The sequence below is a fragment of the Ochotona curzoniae genome, unplaced genomic scaffold, assembly GCF_017591425.1.
Source record: "Ochotona curzoniae isolate NIBS_2020 unplaced genomic scaffold, NIBS_Ocur_1.0 scaffold_2476, whole genome shotgun sequence".
NCBI lineage: Eukaryota > Metazoa > Chordata > Mammalia > Lagomorpha > Ochotonidae > Ochotona > Ochotona curzoniae.
The window spans coordinates 20,944,516-20,964,940 of record NW_024467095.1 but is presented as its reverse complement, the minus strand read 5'-3'; the positions used below and the strand labels follow the sequence as shown (position 1 = coordinate 20,964,940).

Here is a 20,425-nt window from a genome sequence, read left to right as displayed (position 1 = left end):
TACTGGCCACGTCACACTTGGCAGAAGAGTTGGTGCTGACTCAGCATTATCTGTGGCATCCTGATGCCCGAACGTGAATAATTACCAGGCGATTATATAATCATTATCACATCAGATCAGTGACATCATCTTCAAATACAATAAACATGCATGTCATTTGGATTTATTAGTGGTATTTGAATATCTACTAAAGAACTATTTGAAAGGCGAAGAGAGGAAGTGGCATAGATACTCCATGTCCCGGCCTCACTCCTCCAGTGCCTGCAGCAGGCAGGGCTGAGGCAGTCCAACGCAGCAGCCAGGTTGCCATCTGTCATACCACGGGTCTGCATTCCAATGAAGTGAGACTGCACCTGCTGTTCTAGAGTGCCCATCAGCAGGAAGTTGGGACCAGAAGCAGAGCCAGGACTGAAAGGCAGGCACTCTGGGGCTGGCATGGTGGGGCAGCAGGCTAAGCTCCTGCCTATGACACCCACATCCCACATGAGCACATATGGCCGCCTCAAAATCCATGAAGAAAAAATAATCAAAAGTACAGCACGTTTATGATGAGTCATGTCTGACTGAGACAAGATTAAAAATATAAAAGTATTAAAAACGAGGGAGTTAGGCCCGGTAATGTAACCCAGCGGCTCAAGTCCTCCCCTTGAATGTACCGGGACCCCATATGGGCGCCAGTTCTAATCCCGACGGCCTCACTTCCCATCCAGCTCCCTGCTTGTGACCTGGGAAAGCAGTCGGGGATGGCCCAAAGCCTTGGGACCCTGCACCCGCGTGGGAGACACAGAAGAGGTTCCAGGCTCCTGCCTTTGGATCAGCGCAGTTCCAGATGTTGCACTCACTTGGGGAGTGAATCAACAGATGGAAGATCTTTCTGTCTCTCCTCCTCTCTGTATATCTCTGACTTTGTAATAAAAAAAATAAATAAAATTTTTAAAAAGAAAAAAGATTGTAGCAGAAAAGCAGGTTTGTCTGGTTACATTAAAGCTCACTGGGTTGACCTCAAAATAACGCAAAAGTAACCGCTTCACACTTCATCCTCGCCTTGTCAAAGAACAGATCTCCAGACTGGATTTCTCTAGAGAGGAAATCTAAAGGGGGTCGTAGACTAATTAGGAGAGTATTCTAGAAATTTGCAATAAAAACGGAAGCTTAGTGCAGAAAAAAATTTAAATCTATACAGCTTACTCCCCCCCATACTCATGAATTTTTTCAAGCGTCCCTCCTCCCCGTACTTGGTTTCACTAGGAGGCAAACGGCGATGCGCCTCCCCCAGGCACTCACATTTGTAGTTTCTGCGAATGACGAGTCTTCCTCGGCCTCCCGGCTGTGTGTGCTCCAACTAGATTCACACCTGACTCGCACTCTCGCCCGCTGCCGCCAGTGTGGCGGTCGTTCCATAGAAGCGTTCCCTTTCCGGCGCCGCCTGCCAGCTGGGACTTCCAGGGGAAAAATCACTTTCCAGAACGGGCCTTAAATGACAATCTGTGGAGCCTTCTTCGGGTAAGTTCGAGAAAAGAGAATTCACGTGAGCTCCACAGCAAAGCTCGCGCGCACGGGGCGGGCGGGGCGGGGCGTGAGGCCGGTCGGGGCGGGGCGTGGCGAGCGGGGCGGGGCCGGCCGGGCGGGCGGGTCGGGGCGGGGCGTGAGGCCTGTCGGGGCGGGGCGGGGCCGGGCCGGGCGGGGCGGGGCCGGGCCGGGCGGGGCGGGGCCGGGCCGGGCGGGGCGGGGCGTGAGGCCTGTCGGGGCGGGGCGGGGCGGGGCCGGCCGGGCGGCGCTGCCCGCGGGGGCCGGCAGGGGGCGCACTGGTCACTGCGGCCGGACGGCGCGAGCCTGCGGCGCGTCTCCCCACAAAGCGGCAGCTGAGGGGTCGCTGCGGCCGGAGCGTGGCCCGAGCTGCTCTGACGTCGCAGTCCGACACTGCGGGTCGTCTGCCCGCCTGGGCTCTAGGTCACCTCCCTGCGCGCTCTGAGGCCGGCCAGCCGCGCACGACCCCCGCCCCCTGTCCGCGCGGGGAAGGCGGTGCGGGGCCGGAGAGGAGCAGGCAGCCCCGGGCCTGTGTGGGGGCCGCGCGCTGCGGCGGCGGAGGCGACCCCCGCAACCCCGGCCGGCAAGCGCACAGCCATGGCCGAGGCGGCCCCGGCTCCGGTAAGGGTGACCCGGCAGTCGGGAGGGTCTCTGGGACCTTGGGGGTCCCCGGGAAGGCGGGAGGGCCACCGGCAGCGGCGACGCACGGGCGCCACCGGCCACGTCGCCTGTCGCCCTGGGCTCCGCCGGCAGCCGGGGACCGGGAGGGGAGGACGGAGTGGCTGCGATGGGAGGACGCGGCACGGAACGCCGAGGGTGAGCGCTCGTCCGGTCCCCTTGGCCTCCAGGTGTGAGGCCGCGCAGGTGCAGGGCTGCAGCCGAGAGGGGCCCCCCACGCGACAGCTGCCGAAACGGGGCAGCGAGGTCGGGGCTGGAGTTGTCATCCGTCAGCCATTCCCGCGACTGTCACCAAACCTCTGGCCGGCGCGTGCAGGCGCCGCGGGGACCCTCGGACTCGCTTGCTGGGGGGTGGATGACCCGTGCAGGGCTGGCCTCTCTGTGTTACGGGCGCCCTGCGGTGACCGGGCGGCTACGCGGTCATTGCCAAGCAGCAGGAACGAAAGGACTTGGAAGTATCCCTGGGATTTGCCACCTCGGAGGACTCCTAGGCGACCTCAAGGGACTGCCATTTTAAAGGTCGGGAGCCCAAGGGCCCCCTGAGGTGTGAGGGGAGAGGCAAGAACAGAGTGGAGAAGGCCAGGCAGAAAAATGCCCTCTCCGTCCTTGGGCCTGTTTTGCATTTTTGTTTTTAAAAGATGCTAGGGATGCTTTTGTGTCTGTACCGGTCCTGTTCAACAGAAATAGAACGGAAGCTACACATAAATTAAAATTCTCCGGTAGTCACATTTAAAAACTTAAAAAAAAAAAAAAAGAAAGAAAGTGACCCAATGTATTGAAATATTTCAGCGTATAATCAATATTGCAAAATTGTTAATGAAATTTTGCATTTTTTTTTCCAAACCAAGTGTTCAAAGTCAGGTGTAAGTTTTATACTCACAGAGCATCTGAGTTGGACAGGAGCTCAGTGGTCTGGCACAGCTGGTGGCTGCTGTGTTGAGCAGTATAAGTGGATCTGACCAGAAAGAATCGCAAAAAAATGGACTCTAAAAATAACAGGAACAATGTACCCCCCCCCCCAAAAAAAAGGAAAAGGAATTGGCTTGAGGGCAGGTACAGAGATGAGCTTTAAGCAAAAGGCAACTTTTTCCCTTGGGGAAGAAGCAAAAGGCCTGGATTAAATTACTGGTAAATCCGATGTGGGAAGAAGTGTTTCGGCCTAATTGCTTTAATTTTCTTTTTAAAGTAGGAATTCATGAGGGGCTGCGGTGAGCAATCCTTTTTTAAAACTAGTTTTCCTTGGGCCCCATGTACTGGCCTAGTGGCTAAATCCTCACTTTGCAACCACCGGAATCCCATATGGGGCCTTGCTTTGTGTCCCAGCTGCTCCTCTTCCCATCCAGCTCCCTGCTGGTCTGGGAAAGTAGTAGAGGATGGCCCAAAGTTTTGGGACCCTGACCCTCATGGGAGACCTCGAAGAGACTCCTGGGTCCAGGCTGCAGATCAGCTCAGCTCTAGCCGTTGTGGGCACTTGGGTAGTAAACCAGTGGATGGAAGATCTTTCTGTCTCTCCTATCTGTAAATCTGCCTTTGCAATAATAAATAAATAAATCTTTTTAGAAAACTAATTTTACTTGTTTGAAAGGCACAAAGAGACACATCGTTTCATCTGCTGATTCATTACTGTAATGCCTGCAATAGCGAGGGCTGGATCAGGCCACAGGCAGGAACCCAGAACTCAACCCAAGTTTCCTGTATGGATAGCAGATTCCTGAGTAACTCACCTTTGCCTGATGCCCATCAGGGTTCGTGTTAGTGGGAAGCTGGAGTTGTAAGTAGTGCTGGAACTCGAACCGTGGTGTCAGATGTGTCTGTGGAGAATGGGCCACTGTGCCAAACACCTGCCGCTGGACATTCCTGACCACTCACTGTGTGCCCCCTAAATCAGCAGGGTCCGCTTCAGCTGGAGGCTGGTTCATGTAACATCTCAGTTTCCCTCCCAGAACTTCAGATTTGTATGTTAGCGAGATCACCAAATGATTCTTGTGCCTGTTGACTTGGGACTAAGTGTGCTGCAAGCTGAAGCCAGTGGGTAGTGAGTGCTTTGTGGAAGCATAGCAGGTGGCATGAGTTCCCTGGGCTGGAGGCCTTGGTGGTAGATGCTGAGAGTTGAGTTAGGTGGTTTCCTTACACCAGGTCAATCTAAGGCTGGATGGAAGTTAGCTGAGCAAACGGGCAAGGGTCAAGAAGAACCTGAGGGCCCAGCGCAGTGGCCTAGTGGCTAAAGTTCTTCCCTTGAACGCGCTGGGATCCCTTATGGGCACCAGTTCTAATCCCGGCGGCCTCACTTCCCATCCAGCTCCCTCTCTGCTTGTAGCCTGGAAAGGCAGTCGAGGACAGCCCAAGGCCTTGGGACCCTGCACTCGCATGGGAGACCTGGTGGAGGTTCCTGGATCCTGGCTTCAGATCAGCACAGCTCCGGCCATTGCGGCCACTTGGAGAGTGAATCATCAGACGGAAGATCTTCCTCTCTGTATCTCCTCTTCTCTATATATCTGACTTTGCAATAAAAGTAAATAAATCTTTAAAAAAAAGAAAAAGAACATGAATGAAGAGGAGTAACTGAAGTGATCAACCAGAAAAGAAGGCAAAACCAGGGTCAAATGGAGCTGTCCGGAATTACAGGCCACGTGGCATGAGCCTTGGGTGGGAGAGGAGGCCGCAGCCAGGGGATCACCTTTATCAAGTTCAGACGAACAGCTTTGTGGATGCTGCTTGGTGCCACCTCCTCCCTGTAGACATCCCTTCGCTCTAGACCAGTCTTTTGTTTCAAAGTAAATTCGTCGGTGACAGCCTGCAATTTCTTGGAAAGACCTAGTTCAGTAATTATTATGGGCCAAAGTTTGAATATTTCCATATGTTGGTTCTAGTTCTGCTCCCTTTTGGAGTAACACGTCTTAAGATTAAACAAGTCTGTTGTGCCTTCTGTTTTATAACCCTCACATATTTGAAAACATCTGTCGTATTTCCTCCAGACTCAACATTTTCAACGTATTTAGCTATTACTGCATGACATGGTTGTGGTTGAAAACAGGATAGTGGACAGGCCAGATTGCATCTCTAAGGGCTTTGTCACAGGGCACTGAATTGAGTAAAACCAGCGAGGACTCGAGCATTTTAGCTTTTTCCAAAGATAAAAGATGTGGCAACAGCCTGAGCCTTTGAGCCCAAATCGGGAATTGTGCCAGATTTTTTTTTTTTTACATATTTATTTTGTTTCTTTAAAAGATGAAGGTACAGGGCCCCGTGGCGTGGCCTAGCTGTTAAAGTCCTCGCCTTGAACGCACTGGAATCCCATATGGGCGCTGGTTCTAATCCCAGCTGCTCCACTTCCTATCCAGCTCCCTGCTTGTGGCCTGGGAAGGCAGTTGGGACCCTGCACCCGTGTGGGATACCCGAAAGAAGTTCCTGGCTCCTGGCTTCGTATTGGTGCAGCTCTGGCTGTTGCGCTCACTTGGGGAGTGAATCATTGGACGGAAGATTTCCTCTCTGTCTCTCCTCCTCTCTGTATATCTGACTTTCCAATAAATAATAAAAATAAAATCTTTAAAAAGATGAAGAGGGGGGGAGATACTTAGAGGGAGCATTCATTTGCTGGTTCACTCTCTGAAAGATTGTGAAGGCCAGGCCTTGAGCCAGGCCTCAACCAGGAGCCCCAGAGCTTCGTCTAGGTAGCCCATATCAGTGGCAGAGCCCTTTCAGGAGGGAGGGGTCTAGATTAGAAGTGGAGCAGCAGGGCATCCGAGAGGGCGTTGAGATTAGAAGTGGAGCAGCGGGAACTGGCCTTCTGGCATAGGTGATCGCAGGCAGTATAGTTCAGCCGGCTACAGCCCAGCACTGGCCCGTCAGGCTGCACTAACTGATCAAAGCTATCAAAGGAGTACTGTTTGCTTTTGATGGAAATAAACTCCAGAAAGGTGAAACTGAGGCAGGCAGTACCAAAGCTGTATTTGGGTTCCCCTTAGCGACAGTTCAGACTTTCTTATTTGCATTTAGTTTGGAGTGAGTGTGCCTTTTAACGCTCAGTGTCTTGTTCCGTCTCTGCTTCACAGACCTCTGAGTGGGACTCCGAGTGCCTTACGCCCCTGCAGCCCTTTTCTCTCCCTACACCCCCAGCAGCGAGTGAGGCGCACCTGCAGACAGCAGCCATCTCGCTGTGGACCGTGGTGGCGGCTGTTCAGGCCATAGAACGGAAGGTGGATGTCCACAGCCGGCGACTCCTGCACCTGGAAGGCCGGACGGGGACAGCAGAAAAGAAGCTAGCCAGCTGTGAGAAGATGGTGACAGAGCTTGGGAACCAGCTGGATGGCAAGTGGGCCATTCTGGGGACCCTGCTGCAAGAGTATGGGCTGCTGCAGAGACGACTGGAGAACTTGGAGAACCTGTTAAGAAACAGGAACTTCTGGATCCTGCGGCTGCCTCCAGGTATTAAAGGAGATATCCCAAAGGTAACAGCCTCGCTTCTACTGTGGACCGGTGCTACTGGGCCTTGCCTTCGTGCCAGGGGATGGCTCAGCCAGTTACATTCATTTCCTTTTCAGATTTCTCGAAGTGGCTTAGGCTGCTGGTCTTTCATGTTTTTCTATTTGGGAAGCCTTCTCTCTCCAGTGTGCATTTAGCAGAACATTCCTTCTGAGCCAGTGTTGGCCATGTGGTGGTCAGTTTGCTTCCCTTTTGCTTTTTCCTACCTGTTCCTGGAAACTTGTTAAGGAGACTGAGTTATCGCTTAAATCAGTTAACTTGAATTTGTCAATTTTGGTAAAGAAGTCAGGGGGAGAACAAACTAAATATATAGTCAAATGGTTAATTTGAGGTTTGGGATTACCCAGGGGTCTAGCACTCACAGATCCTGTACTTTAGCACCTTTGCAGAAGTATGCTAGGACCCCGTGCTCATAGAGGAAATAGTTAATAAAGAAAAGGAAGTAAACATTATTCTAAAGCTGTGGAAGCCAGCTTTGAAGGCAGCTAGTTTGCAGGTATGCCTGTGTTGCCATCTGGTGATTTATCTTTAATCGGATGTCAAGGGAAGTTCTTACAAAAGAGCTTCTATTAAGCCAAAGGTGAATGATGGGAAAAGCCCCAGCTGTGAGAAGATCTGAAGACGCTTTCCAGGCTGAATCCAGAGCCAGTGCCGAGACCCTAAGGCGCAAACAGGTTGGGAACAGTGTGGCAAGGAGACCAGCTCGTGGTGTGCCTTAGTGAGCAGAAGCACAACGAGCAGACTCGGGCGAGGGCCACATCATCCAGGCTAGTGTTCTTCAGTCCTGAATTGATGGATATCATACCTAGAGACTCTGAAATCCTAGGTTCAGGAGAGAGCTGAAGAATGAATAATTTTTTGGTAATGATTTTATTTTGACATTCTTTACATGATTAATTAGGGCACAAAGGGTCCAGGGCTACAGGCAAGTGGGTAAGACCTTTGTCTCCACGTTATTGCTTATAACAGTGTTGTGCCTGAATCTTAAAGTACAAATACAGATATATATATGTATATTTAATTAATTTATTTTTATTGAGAAGTCAGATTTACAGAGAGAAAGAGAGACAGAAAGATCTGCTATCCGCAACAGCTGGAGCTGAGCTGAGCTGAAGCCAGGAGCCAAAAACTTCTTCTGGGTCTCTCATTGTGTGCAGGGTCCCAAGGCTTTGGGCCATCCTCTAGTCCTTTCCCAGGCCACAAGCAGAGAACTGGATGGGAAGTGGAGCAGCTGGGACATGAAGTGGCACCCATATGGGCTTCTGGTGCATGCAAGGCGAGGATTTAGCCACTAGGCTACCGCTCTGGGCCCACACATGTATTCTTAACCACCTCACATCACTGAATCTTAAACTATATGATGGAAGAAGTACACAGATGGTGTTGGCAGTTTCCTTGAGGGGAAAGAACATGTTGGGGAGGTGAGGTTGTTGGCTAAATTAATTTGCAGTGTTTATTTGAGATACATTCAGGGAAGATGTTAAGTGGACTCTGAAGCACAAGAGAAAGATAAATGCTTGGGAGTTGTTGAGGTAGAGATGGTGTTCTAAGTTACAAACCGGAAGTGATTTACCCGGGGAGAGGAAGCGGAGAAGCAGAAGAGAGTCCAAGTTCCAAGTCAGCAGGAGACTAGGAAGGAGCGTCCTACAGGATAGAGAAAAACAACCAAGTATGTGATAGCACAGGGCCCGAGCGAGACCTGCGTCAGGGAGAGAGCTGTCCTGCGGGTGGCCGTGTTACTTCAAGGATGATTGGGTAGCACACATCGTTGGTGGTTTGATGAGAGTTGTTTGAGGTGTGGTAGGGAGAGAGGATCTAATGGAGTAGGGCAGAGAACGAGTGCGAAGAAATCAAAGGGAGGGTTTTTCTGCGAGGGGAGGAGCAGAGGATGAAGGAGGAGCTGGAAGGTGTGTTCGAGTTTGTTTCAGATGGAGAAACTTCCCTCAGTGTGTTTTCTTTGTGCACCTGGAGCCCCTTTATAAGATTTGGGATGATTTACATTTAGTGTTTGCTGAAAGAATGATAAAGGCGAATAAAATTATTATGGGCACCAGTTCCAGGCCATCTGCTCTTCATCTAGTCTGGCACCCTGGGAAAACAGAAGGTGCCCCAAGTCCCTGGTCTCCTGTTACCCACCTGCGAGACCCCAGTGGCGTTCCTGGCCTTTGGCCTGGCCTGGCCCAGAGCTGGCCCTTGTGGCCAGTAGGGGGGATGAACCAGCGGAGGGAAAATCTTGCTCTGTTTCTCCCTGTATCTCTGTGTAGCTGCCTTTTAATCTGGTAAAATGTATGCCATAAAATGTAATATTTTAGCCTCTTTTTTTAAAACAAAAAAACTTATTCAAAAAACAGTGACAGGAAGAGAATCCATTTTTTGCCTTTTTACTCCTCACACCATGTGAAATCCTGAGGTGGGCCAGGCGGAATCAAGGCTCCAGGAACTCTGGCTGGGAAAGCAGTGGAGAATGACCCAGTCTTAAGACCTATATCCATGCAGGAAACCCATGTGGGTGCCCGTTCGTGTCCTGGCTTCTCCACTTCCTATCCAGCTTCCTGCTTGTGGCTTTGGAAAGCAGTGAGGAGTAGCCCAAAGCCGTGAAGAAGCTCCTGGCTTCAGATCAGCGCAGCATCAGCTGTTGCAGCCATTTAGCACATGAACCAACAGGTAGAAGATCTCTCTGTCTCCTTCTCTCTGTATATGTGCCTTTCAAATAAAAATAAGCAAATCCTTTTAAAAAAAATTGGCAAAAGGTTTCATTTAATATATACATAACAAGGCTTCCAGAAAAATGAACATATATACAAAGATAAAATGAATTTTAAAATTTAGTTAAAGTTCCTAACAAGCCTCCAACATCGATCCTATCAGCTTTCAGTCATCAATCATGGATCTCTTCCTCCATACATAGAGGAGGATTAGCCCCAAAGGGAACTCTGTACTTGGCAAAACTACTTGAAGAAGCAGAAATAAGACAAAGCAATTCCTGAGATTTCCGGGAGAATGATATTGTTAGAGAAAAGACAGTTCATAAGAGTACATACGTATTTTATTAATGTAGCTACAAGACTTGAATGTGCCTCAAGGAATGGTACCGTTTTCCGTGGTGCCTGCCCCTGCTTCCGGGACGAATCACGGGGCTGTGGCTCCTGCCTCGTCCGTGGCTGTCTTCCCACTGGGCGCTGCTGTGAGCCTTCTCAGGGGGTTCCTGCCCCCGCAGTCCACCAAGGGCCTGAGGCACCAGCAGCCGGACACCAAGGCCACCTGAATAGAAAGGGCCTGGGCACTGGCACCCTCTACATTGGCGAGAGCCACTTGTTTTGGGTGGATGGCTCTGGATTAGGATTCTCACTGGAGCACATGCGGTGTCCAGGGCCCCCATGCCTGTCCCCAGGAGCATTTGTATGTTATGGTAATCTCTTAGGTTTTGTTCTATTCCCAATGTCTAGGTTAGTTTTCTATAATAGAACAAGTGAAAGTGGGATAAAACCTCAAAGTCCTTCAACTGATAATTGTTTTGTCTTTATAATAGCTTTAAAAAAAAAATCTAGGTTTTGTATTAGAAAAAAAGAAAAAAAGAAATTGTACCAGCTGTAGGCTGAATTGCATGAGTGTCCGGATTGAGGATTGTATGAATGGCAAATGGGAATCAAGTCATTTCAGAGAGATTTAGAACATTTGTTACCGCCTCTTTTATAAGATAAAGTGCTGAAAGAGATGAGGGCAGGGGAAGGTTTACTGCCTGGCCAGATCGCAGCAGGCAAGGCTCATCTGTGTGTGATTGTAATTGTAGGTGCCTGTGACGTTTGACGATGTCTCCATCTACTTCTCCACTCCAGAGTGGGAAAAACTGGAAGAATGGCAAAAGGAGCTTTATAAGAATATCATGAAGGGCAACTACGAATCTCTCATCTCCATGGGTGAGGCTGAGTTGGCACCCTTTGAGGTGACGACAACTCCCAGGGTCTCCAAGCAATATCTATTCTTCTTTCTTGTCCCCACACACTACTTAACTCTGGTGCAAGCTGAAGCTGACCCAGTCACAGCTGCTACATAGGAAATAGGGATTTCTCCTTTCGCCAGATGCCAGGACATAGAATAAAGTTCTGGGTGTGACACGTAGTTTCCCTGGATTATCCTTCACTGAAACAGAATTTGGATGCTTCCTCTTGAGGCACACTGCATTTCCCGAGAAGCAAACGTGCAGTGGTAATAGAACGTGTGCTTTTTCACTCACTGACTCTCTTACCTCCTTTCCTTAGTTGGGGAGGTAGATGGGGTGAAATGGCATGGAATCACAAAGTCCCTGGCACTCTGGATCTCAGACTGAGCTCAGGCTTGGCATGCGTATTTCTTTGTCAACCCCGCTCTCCCTCTGGTTTCTCCTAGACTATGCCATGAATCAGCCTGATGTCTTAACACAGATTCAGCCACAAGGAGAGCATAATACAGAGAATCAGGCAAGGCCAGAGGAAAGTGAGATTCCTGCAGTCCCCAGCGAGGGTAAGTAGAAAATGAATCCACCCCTTCTCCCCCTTTTGTGGAGGAAAAAGTGGTCTAAGATAAACGGGACTCAGGGGCTTCTAGAAACATTTGGGTCTAAAGTAGATTCTGAGTGGATCATAAGCATTTGTTTAAATATAAGGGGGCCAATGCAGTGGCTCACCAGGCTAATCCTCTGCCTGTAAGCACTGTCATCCCATATGGGCGCAGGCTTGTATCCCGGCTGCTCTACTTCCCAGCAAGCTCTCTGCTTATGGCCTGGGAAAGCAGTAGAGGGTGGCTCAAGATCTTGTGCCCCTGCCTCCCACGTGGTAAACCTGGAAGAAGCCCTGGCTCTTGGCTTTGGATCAGCTCAGCTCCAGCCATTGCCGCCATTTAAGCTACCAACAGGTGGAACATTCCACTCTGCATCTCTGTCTCTCCTCTCTGTAAATCTGACTTTCAAATATAAATAACTGTGAAAAATGTTTAGTGTAACAACAGTTAGGAATTGGCTTGCCAAATGCTGTCACTACCCCGGTAGCTCACATCTAAGGCTGAAGGGGCAAGCATTGTGGGATGGCCACATCCCCTACTGCGTTGAAAGTTGAAGTCCTGGCTCCTCTGCTGAGACCCTCCTCACGTGACTGGGAAGGCAGTGGATCATGGTACGGATGCTGGGGTTCCTACCACGCACTGGCAGACCCAGAGTGAGTTCCTACCTCTTGGCTTCAGCTTGGCCCAGCCCTGCTTTTTGGAGGTATTGAAGGAGTAACCTGGCAGATGGAGAATCTGCCTCTAAATTTCCCTACTCTTCAAATAAGTCATATGGAAAAGGTTATTAGTTATATTCTGGCAGAAGCATTAGCTATTTGGTAAGATAAATCATTTTTTTAAGATGTATATATTTTTTATTTGAAAAGCAGTTAGAGGAGACACAGAGAGAAGTTTCCATCCACTGGTTCAATCCCCAAATGGCTGCAATGACCAGAGCTGAGCCAATCCAAAGCCAAGAATCAGAAGTTTCTTCTGGGTCTCCCATGTGGATACAAAGGCCCAAGGACTTCAGCTAACCTCTGCTGTTTTTCCAAGCCATAAGCAGGGACCTGCATCAGAAGTGTAGCAGCTGAGATATAAACCAGCACCCATATGGGCTGCCTCATTTGAGGTGGAGGATTAGCCACGTGAGCCATTGAGCTGACCCCACAAAAAATAATTCTATAAAAATAAAATTGGGACCAATGTTACAGGGTGGTCTGTGATGTTGGCATCTCAGATGGGCACTAGTTCACGTCCCTGCTGTGCCACTTCTAAGCCATTTCCATGTTGATGTGCCTGGGAAAGTAGCAGAAGATGGCCCAAGTCCTTAGGCCTGGTCCAGCCCCTACCATTGCAGTCACTTGGGGAGTGAATCAGCGCATGGAAGATTCATTCATATTCTTTCTCTATCTCTCTCTATAATTCTACTTTTCAAATAAATAAAACCAGAATCTTAAAAAAAAAAGTAAAAACAAGATTTACACACTAGAATTGTAAATGTGAATCAAATGCTAATATGTATTCATAACACTTTTTTTCTTCAGAGATATTATGTTTTAGCTTTATGCAATGAAAGTACTAGAAGCAGGGATAACTGATGAACAGTTTTCAGCCATATAATTTATTATAGATTCCACTGTTTAAAGAGATCACTGAATGTCAGCCTGAGGCAGGAAATGTGAGACAAGCCTGGGATGGGTTGTCCCTGGAAGTGAAGGAAATGAGACATCTGAGGTTTGTGAAAAGGACATGGTATTGCTCCCACTGGCCAAAGAGGGGGTCATTAGAAAGAGGAATCATGGGGACAGTGCTTCGGCACAGCAGGTTAAAGCACTGCTTACGACTTCAGCATCCCACACTGGAGTGCCAGCTGCAGTCCCAGCTGCTCTGTTCCCATCCACATGAGAGACATGGGAGATGAGGATGAGTTCATGGCTTCAGCTGCTCCAGCCCCAGCTGTTGTAACCATTTGAACAATAAACCAGATGGATAATCTCTCTTTCCCCCCTTCCTTCTCTCTCTCTCCCCCCCTTCTCTCTCCCTCTCTCTCTCCGTATTTCTCTTTGTCATTCAAATGAATCTTAAAAAAGAAAAAGAAAGGGTCTGGTGTACTAGCCTAATTACTAAATTCTTGCCCTGCAACTGCTGGGATCCCATATGTGCACTGGTTTTTGTCCTGGCTGCTCCACTTCCATCCAGCTCCCTGCTTGTGGCCAGGGAAAGCAGTTGAGGACGGCCCAAGGCCTTGGGGGACCCTGCACCTGCATGGGAGACCCAGAAAAAGCTCCTGGCTTCTGACTTCTGGCAATTGCGACCACTTGGAGAGTGAACTAGTGAATGAAAGATCTTTCTCTCTGTCTCTCCTCCCCTCTGTATATCTGCATTTCCAGTAAGAACAAATAAATCTTTAAAAATAAAAATACAAATGATAACTGCAATAGATTGCAACTAATTAAATATATAAGATTCGGAATTTGTAATGTTACACCAACAAAAAGTCAAAACCACTTGAAATCTCATTTGGAGATTTCTAGAGCAGTAGCTCATTCAGAAAATTATTGAAAGGAAGTATACTATATTTTATAAGTCAGTTTTGATCACTGAAAGGTTCATATTTTGAATGTCTGTTAGGAAATCCTGTCAGAGGGACTGGCATCGTGGCCTAACTGCCTTCGACGCCACCGTGTCACGTGTGTCAGTTCATGTCCTGGCTGCTCTACTTCCAGTCCAGCTCTCAGCTAATGGCCTGGTAAAAGCAGCAGGAGGCGCCCAGTGTTTGAGCCCCTGCTACCGTGTGGTGAACCTGCATAACTCTCCTATGAGAGAAAAGGGTGAAAATATTTTCAATATTAAGAGGACTGGTGAGGTGGAAGATGTTATGGTGCTGGAGTTAAGGCTGCTGATAATACCACCAGCTTCCCGTATTCCAGCTTAGCTTCTTTGCTTCCAATCCAGCTCCCTGCTAATGTACCTGGGAAAGCAGCAGAATAGGACCCAAGTGCCTGGGCCCCTGCTACCCATGAGACCCAGATGGAGTTCCTGACTCCTGGCTTCAGCCCAGCCCAGCCCTGGCCATTTGGGGAGTGAATCAGCAGGTGAAAGATCCGTCTCTCTCTCGCTCTCTTTCTCACTGTCACTCTGCTTTTCAAATAAATCATTACATCTTTACTAGAAAGTATTAATGAAATTAAAGGTATATTAATTGGAAATTTTAGGTTGTCATCTCTGAAATAAAAATGACTTGTTTTTAAGTGGAAGTAGAGTAGAACAAGTAAAATGTGTAAATATAGTTTTCAACTAGTTCTGTGAAGTTTATATACATCTTTTAAAGGTTGGTTCATTTCGAGAATTAAAATTGAATATGTGTGAATATCTTAGTGTTTTACAAACCAACATGATTATCTCACCTTCAGATTCAAGTCCTTGAAGGCCATTCTCCTTTTTCCTCACAAATAGAGCCTGGTATTTCAACATCAGATATTCTGTCTTGGATTAAACAAGAGGAAGAGCCTCAGGTTGGGGCCCCACAGGAGTCCAAGGAGAGTGACCTATACAAAAACACCTTTGCTGGTGAGTGGTCAGTTAAAGACATGTTCACATGCAGATCTGGGCCATGCTAGCAGTGACTGCAGTAGCAGGTGAAATACGTGGGCTTGCAGAAGAAAAAAAATAGTGAGAAAATAGTCAGGAAGAAACAAAACCAAAAACAGCCACATATGCTCAAATCAGAAATAATACTAAGGGCCTGGCACGATGGCTCAGTGGCTAATTCCTCACCTTGCAAGCATCAGGATCCTATATGAGCACCAGTTTGTATCCTGGCTGCTTCACTTCCCACCCAGCTCCCTGGTTTTTGCGTAGGTTAGCAGTAGAGGATGGCCTAAAGCCTTGGGACCCTGCACCCACATAGGAGACCCAGAAGAAGCTCCTGACTGCTGGCTCTGGCTCAGCTTAGCTCCAGCCATTGCAGTCACTTGGGGGAGTGAGCCAGTGGATGGAAGATCTTTCCATCTCCTTCTCTCTCTCTCTGTACATCTGCTTTTCCCATAAAAATAATCTTTAAAAAAATGACAATGTTGCTAATACAAATTTTAAATCCAGAGTCAAATTAAAATTGTCAGAGAAAGACAAGCAAGTACATACAGGTGAACTGAAAGTATGAGAATAGGGCAAGGCAGAAGAACATTTTAAGATCACGTAGAAAGAATGGACAAAAATGAATGGGATGAAGGGAGACAAGCAATAAAGACAAAAATGGCACTAGGGGGGGCACGATGTTAATTAAAAGCCCCCCTTTAATGAAAGGTAAAACAAAGGGAGAAGAACCGAAAATACCTGCCAAGATATTTAGCACTATCTATATTTTGTCAATTGAGTTACAGCAGAAAATCTCAAGGCCAGAAAGCACTTGATCATTTATCACTTACTCAACCCATGCAACCTTTTCATGCCTTTTGCGCCCTGAATTCTTCCAGCCTCTTGGAAATAAGGTGGTTTTTGCCCTTCGAGAAGTTTACATGGAGGACATACATAACAATACTAGGCATGCCTGTTGTTCCGTGTCAAGGGTGAATGAGATGGCTGACATGTTGGAGATTCAGATGAGGCCTTAGGAAGAGTGTTAATCCAGAATTAGAGCTCAGGTTGGGCTAATGTGGCCAGGTATAATCTGGGAAGATGGGGAAAGAGGGGAAGCATCTTACCAGAGGGAGGGCAGAATGGACAGAGTCGCAGAAGCAGAATCCTGTGCAGCATTTACAGGGAAAACAGCTGGTTCTAGAGAGGGTAAGAATAAGTTGGAGTGGAGAAATACGTGATTGGAAGCCTTGTCACAACAGCAGCACGAAATTCGTGAGCAGAGGTGAAACATAATGAAAATATTGTGGGAAGATTGATGCCAAGATTTTTCTTTTTCTAAACCAAGAGCCTCAGAGAGGTACAGTGTTAACAACAGGACTTGGCACAGAGAGGGCAGATGCCTTGTTTATGTCACAACCGCTTCTTATCTGAACCAGATTAAGAGTTTAGAGCAGTCAGAGGTGGGTAGGGCACAAGAGCTGCTAGTGAGACAAGTAAGTGTTGTTAGGTGTAACTCTCGGGTCCTTTCTTTCAGACGAAGAGCTTGTCATCAAAGCAGAAGGCCTCGCTTTGTGCCCTGAGGTTCCAGTCACCTTCTCGTCACCACTGCCACCACCAGCAGCAGCAAAGGATGCTTTTACAGATGTGGCTTTCAAAAACCAACAGTCTGCGTCTATGACACCTTTTGGACATCCAGCCACTGACCTGCCTGAAGCCTCTGAGGGACAAGTGACTTTTACTCAGTTGGGTAGCTACCCTCTTCCACCTCCAGTTGGGGAACAGGTGTTTTCGTGCCACCACTGTGGCAAGAGTCTCAGCCAAGACATGCTGCTCACCCACCAGTGTAGCCACGCTGGTGAGCACCCCTCAGCCTGTGCCCAGTGTCCCAGGGCCAGCCTTAGCAATAGCTCTCAAGACCGTGCCAGGGAGACGCCCCCCACATGCCCCCACTGTGCTAGGACTTTCACTCACCCATCCAGACTCACCTACCACCTGCGGGTCCATAATAGCACTGAGCGTCCCTTTCCTTGCCCTGATTGCCCCAAACGCTTTGCTGACCAGGCCCGCCTCACCAGCCACCGCCGTGCTCATGCAAGCGAGAGGCCCTTCCGCTGCACCCAGTGTGGCAGAAGCTTCAGTCTGAAGATCAGCCTCCTGCTCCATCAGCGTGGCCACGCACAGGAGCGCCCTTTCTCCTGCCCTCAGTGTGGCATCGACTTCAATGGCCACTCGGCCTTGATCCGCCACCAGATGATCCACACAGGTGAGCGCCCTTATCCATGCACTGACTGCAGTAAGAGCTTCATGCGCAAGGAGCACTTGCTGAACCACCGGCGGCTGCACACTGGTGAGCGGCCCTTCAGCTGTGCTCACTGTGGCAAGAGCTTTATCCGCAAGCACCACCTCATGAAACACCAGCGCATCCACACAGGTGAACGACCCTACCCCTGCTCCTACTGTGGCAGGAGCTTCCGCTATAAACAGACACTCAAGGACCACCTTCGTTCAGGCCACAGTGGAAGCTGTGGAGGTGACAGTGACCCATCTGGGCAACCACCTGACCCTCCTGGTCCCATTTTAACTGGCCTGGAAACCTCTGACCTGGGCATTAACACAGAGGGTCTAGAGACCAACCAGTGGTATGGGGAAGGAAGTGGAGGGGGAGTGTTGTAACCTCTGTGGCTTCATGGTTATCTATGCTCAAGGCAGCACAGAAATCCCAAGAGAAGGCTCTGTCGCCCATGCTATTGAGCACATCCAGAAATTTGGGGCACTCTACGTTTAACTAAAAACATTGGATTTGGAACTTAATATCAGAATACTATATTTTGAAACCCCAGAGAGATTGGAAAGGAGCCCAGGATCCTCATCTTATCAAAAATGCTATAAAAGCAGAAGTTAGAATATTGCAGAGAGCTTGGGAAGCAAGCTTTAGTCTCTGGCTGTCCTGCTGTCCTGTTACCACTGAGTAACAGATTAATAATATATCACATCTCTTGGTAAAGGCAGGCACAGAGGAAGCTCCTCTGAAACTTAAGACCCATCATGAGGCATGAGGCATGAAGCATTGAACTAAAACCTCATTAATTCCTTGATCAGTAAGATGGTTAAGGGGAGAAAATGCTTAAGCCACTGTTCGTGTCATTGTCTTCTGTCTCAGAACTAGCTGAGGGCCGTGCACACAGCCATGTAGCTGCCTTCGCTGAAATATAATAACTCAAGACTACCTTCCTAGGTTTCCTAAATTCTTCTAATACATTTGGTTTAATATTGGGTGAAAGACAAGTTTGATTTTAAAGCAAGGAGATCAATTCTTGTATTGGCTTTAAGTGCAACTTGTCGTTTGTTTTATTTGCATTCAGACTGCTAGTCGCCTTTCCCAAGGTCCTGGTTAAAAATTAGGAGAAATGATCTCAGCCCTGTCTTGAAAAGCTGAAGATCTCAGAGAAATTGTTGGTATGGCAGTGACAGGACAGTCTAAACTTTGTGCTTGAACCTCAGACTCATGTATATCAAGTTTTCCCTCATCTTTTCCAAGCCTGTGAACTTGCTTTTCCATTTTTGGTTCTTGATATTTTTGACAATCATCAGCAACAATATCACACCATTTTCCAAAAGCATTACGAAGTTTCAGAAAATGCCAGTAGACTCTCAGCTTCCTCTGCAGTGAGGTCATAATGGTGTTGACATGCAGCTTGCCTGAGCTAACGGGGTGTGTGATCTCGCCCTCTGGCTCTTGCCCATTGATGGTAGATTGAGGAACTTTGTAGATCATTGAGAACTTTGCACCATGCATACATCACGACTGGCTGTTCCTGCTTTTTTTTTGCTTTTAGGAATCTTGGCCACCATGTGTTCTGTTCCTGGGGGTCATTCAGTCACCTGGGAGCATCCGGGCCTTGTTTTGTTCCTAAGTGACTTTGCACCTGGGCTTGAGTCCCTTTCCCTTTACAGCTTTACAAATCTCAACTTTTTATTTGCAAAATGAGGCTGTTGAAAGCAAAGAAGTGAACCTTTAAAAACTTGGGGGGAAAAAAAAAAACTTGCGATACATTCCTTCTGCCAAAATTCTGTCTGTATCTTTGGCTTCCATCCATACAAAGCCAAATAAAACAGCAAAAAATCAAAGCAGAGGGTTTCTTGTTGAAACTTGACTGAAATCAATTTGATTTGTTGTTTTGCTTATAGCCTGAAGTAGAAAGACTGTGTGGAGAAACCATGTGTTGGGCAGCTAAAGTCATTTAACCCTGTACTCTCTTATTTCCCCTGAATCATCCCAAGATGGTTAGAATAAGAACTCTGAATACTTAGGACACTTTTTGATGAAGTGATAAGGAAGGGATCTATTTTTTTCTCCCTTATCACTTAGCTCAACTTCCATCCTCCTCGACAAGGAAAAGGTGTTAGCCCAGCTAGCTTTGCTCCTGGGAAGGCTCTGCCTGGACATGCTGCTCGTTAGGACAGTCACATCTATAAAATATCTGCTCTGTGACTTCGTAGTATCAGGAGCCATAAGCAAGGTGGGCGAGACCTGGTTTGCTGCCATGACTTCACAGCTCGTAAGCAATGATAAGGCCAAAGGCGGCAAAACAAGGCAGGGCAGGCACCGCCCCAGATGTTGAGATTAGGAGCTTTGCACTCGGGATCTAGGTTTACATTATAGAAAAACTTGGGAGATCTGGAAACCGCAAAGCCAGAGTTCTGGCTTAATTTATTACCTTGTATTAACTTGACATTCAACTTTACACCTCTGTTTCCTGACAAAAAGGCCGTAGAGTTGGTTAGTAATGTTTTGAGATGCTGATCTCCGTTTTCTGAATGGATCCAAGTATTTGCTACGATGTTCTGGAGAGTGGATTCCTATACTTAGGTGTGATGAAGGTGCTAAGTCACATCTAAACATGTTTTACTTAAAGATTTGCTGAAGACACAGAGGTTACTAAAGAAAAAGACCTGTGGAATAAAATATTGCAGATGGAGTCCATGATTCCTTCTGTAAGGAACTGTAGCCAGCTGGGACGTGAACTTCAGCCGAAGATGAACACAGTTCCCATGCCAATAAGGCAAAAACTCATAAAGCTGAATAAAAACAATGTACAGGGCAATTCCAGGATGATGGAAAATGGAACCCTAATCTTCAGCCCTGGCATACAGTACAAAGGACAGCTATTGTACATTCTGTTCTTTCCCTTCATCGGTTCCATACCAGATAAAATTCCAGGTCAGCCCTACAGGGAATCTGTTTGCTAAGAGTCAAAATTAGGTGAGTGGGCCTGGTGCAGTAGTGCAGTGGCTAAATCCTCCCTTGCCTTGCACATGCCAGGATCCCCTATGGGCACCGGTTCACGTACCAGCTGTGCCACTTTCCACCCAGCTCCCTGTTTGTGGTCTGGGAAAGCAGTCGAGGACGGCCCAAAGCCTTGGGACCCTGCACCCATGTGGGAGACTTGGAGGAAGCTCCTGGCTCCTGCCTTCAGATCAGCTCAGCTTTGGGAGTGAGCCAGCAGATGGAAGATCTTCCTGTCTCCTCTCTGTAAATTTCTGTTCTTCAATAAAAATAAATCTTTTTTTTTAATGGGTAAGTAAAATGGATCAGTGGTAAAGTCCAAAATAAAATCTCAGCATGTGGAGAAGCTCTTGG

At 48.1% G+C, this 20,425-nt stretch overlaps 1 protein-coding gene across 2 annotated transcripts; it reads left to right on the top strand.

Annotated features, from left to right (window-relative positions):
- Positions 1-2,048: 2,048 nt before the first annotated feature.
- ZNF398 (zinc finger protein 398) lies at positions 2,049-19,187 on the top strand. 2 transcript variants are annotated; one of them, XM_041002450.1, is made up of 6 exons: positions 2,049-2,148; positions 6,258-6,653; positions 10,478-10,604; positions 11,074-11,187; positions 14,662-14,775; positions 16,319-19,187. In XM_041002450.1, exons 1-6 carry the CDS (start codon positions 2,125-2,127, stop codon positions 17,455-17,457), a joined length of 1,914 nt encoding a protein of 637 aa, XP_040858384.1. In that variant the 5' UTR covers positions 2,049-2,124; the 3' UTR covers positions 17,458-19,187. The 2 variants fall into 2 exon arrangements, with proteins under 2 accessions (XP_040858384.1, XP_040858385.1); XM_041002451.1 differs by lacking the exon at positions 6,258-6,653.
- Positions 19,188-20,425: the final 1,238 nt, after the last annotated feature.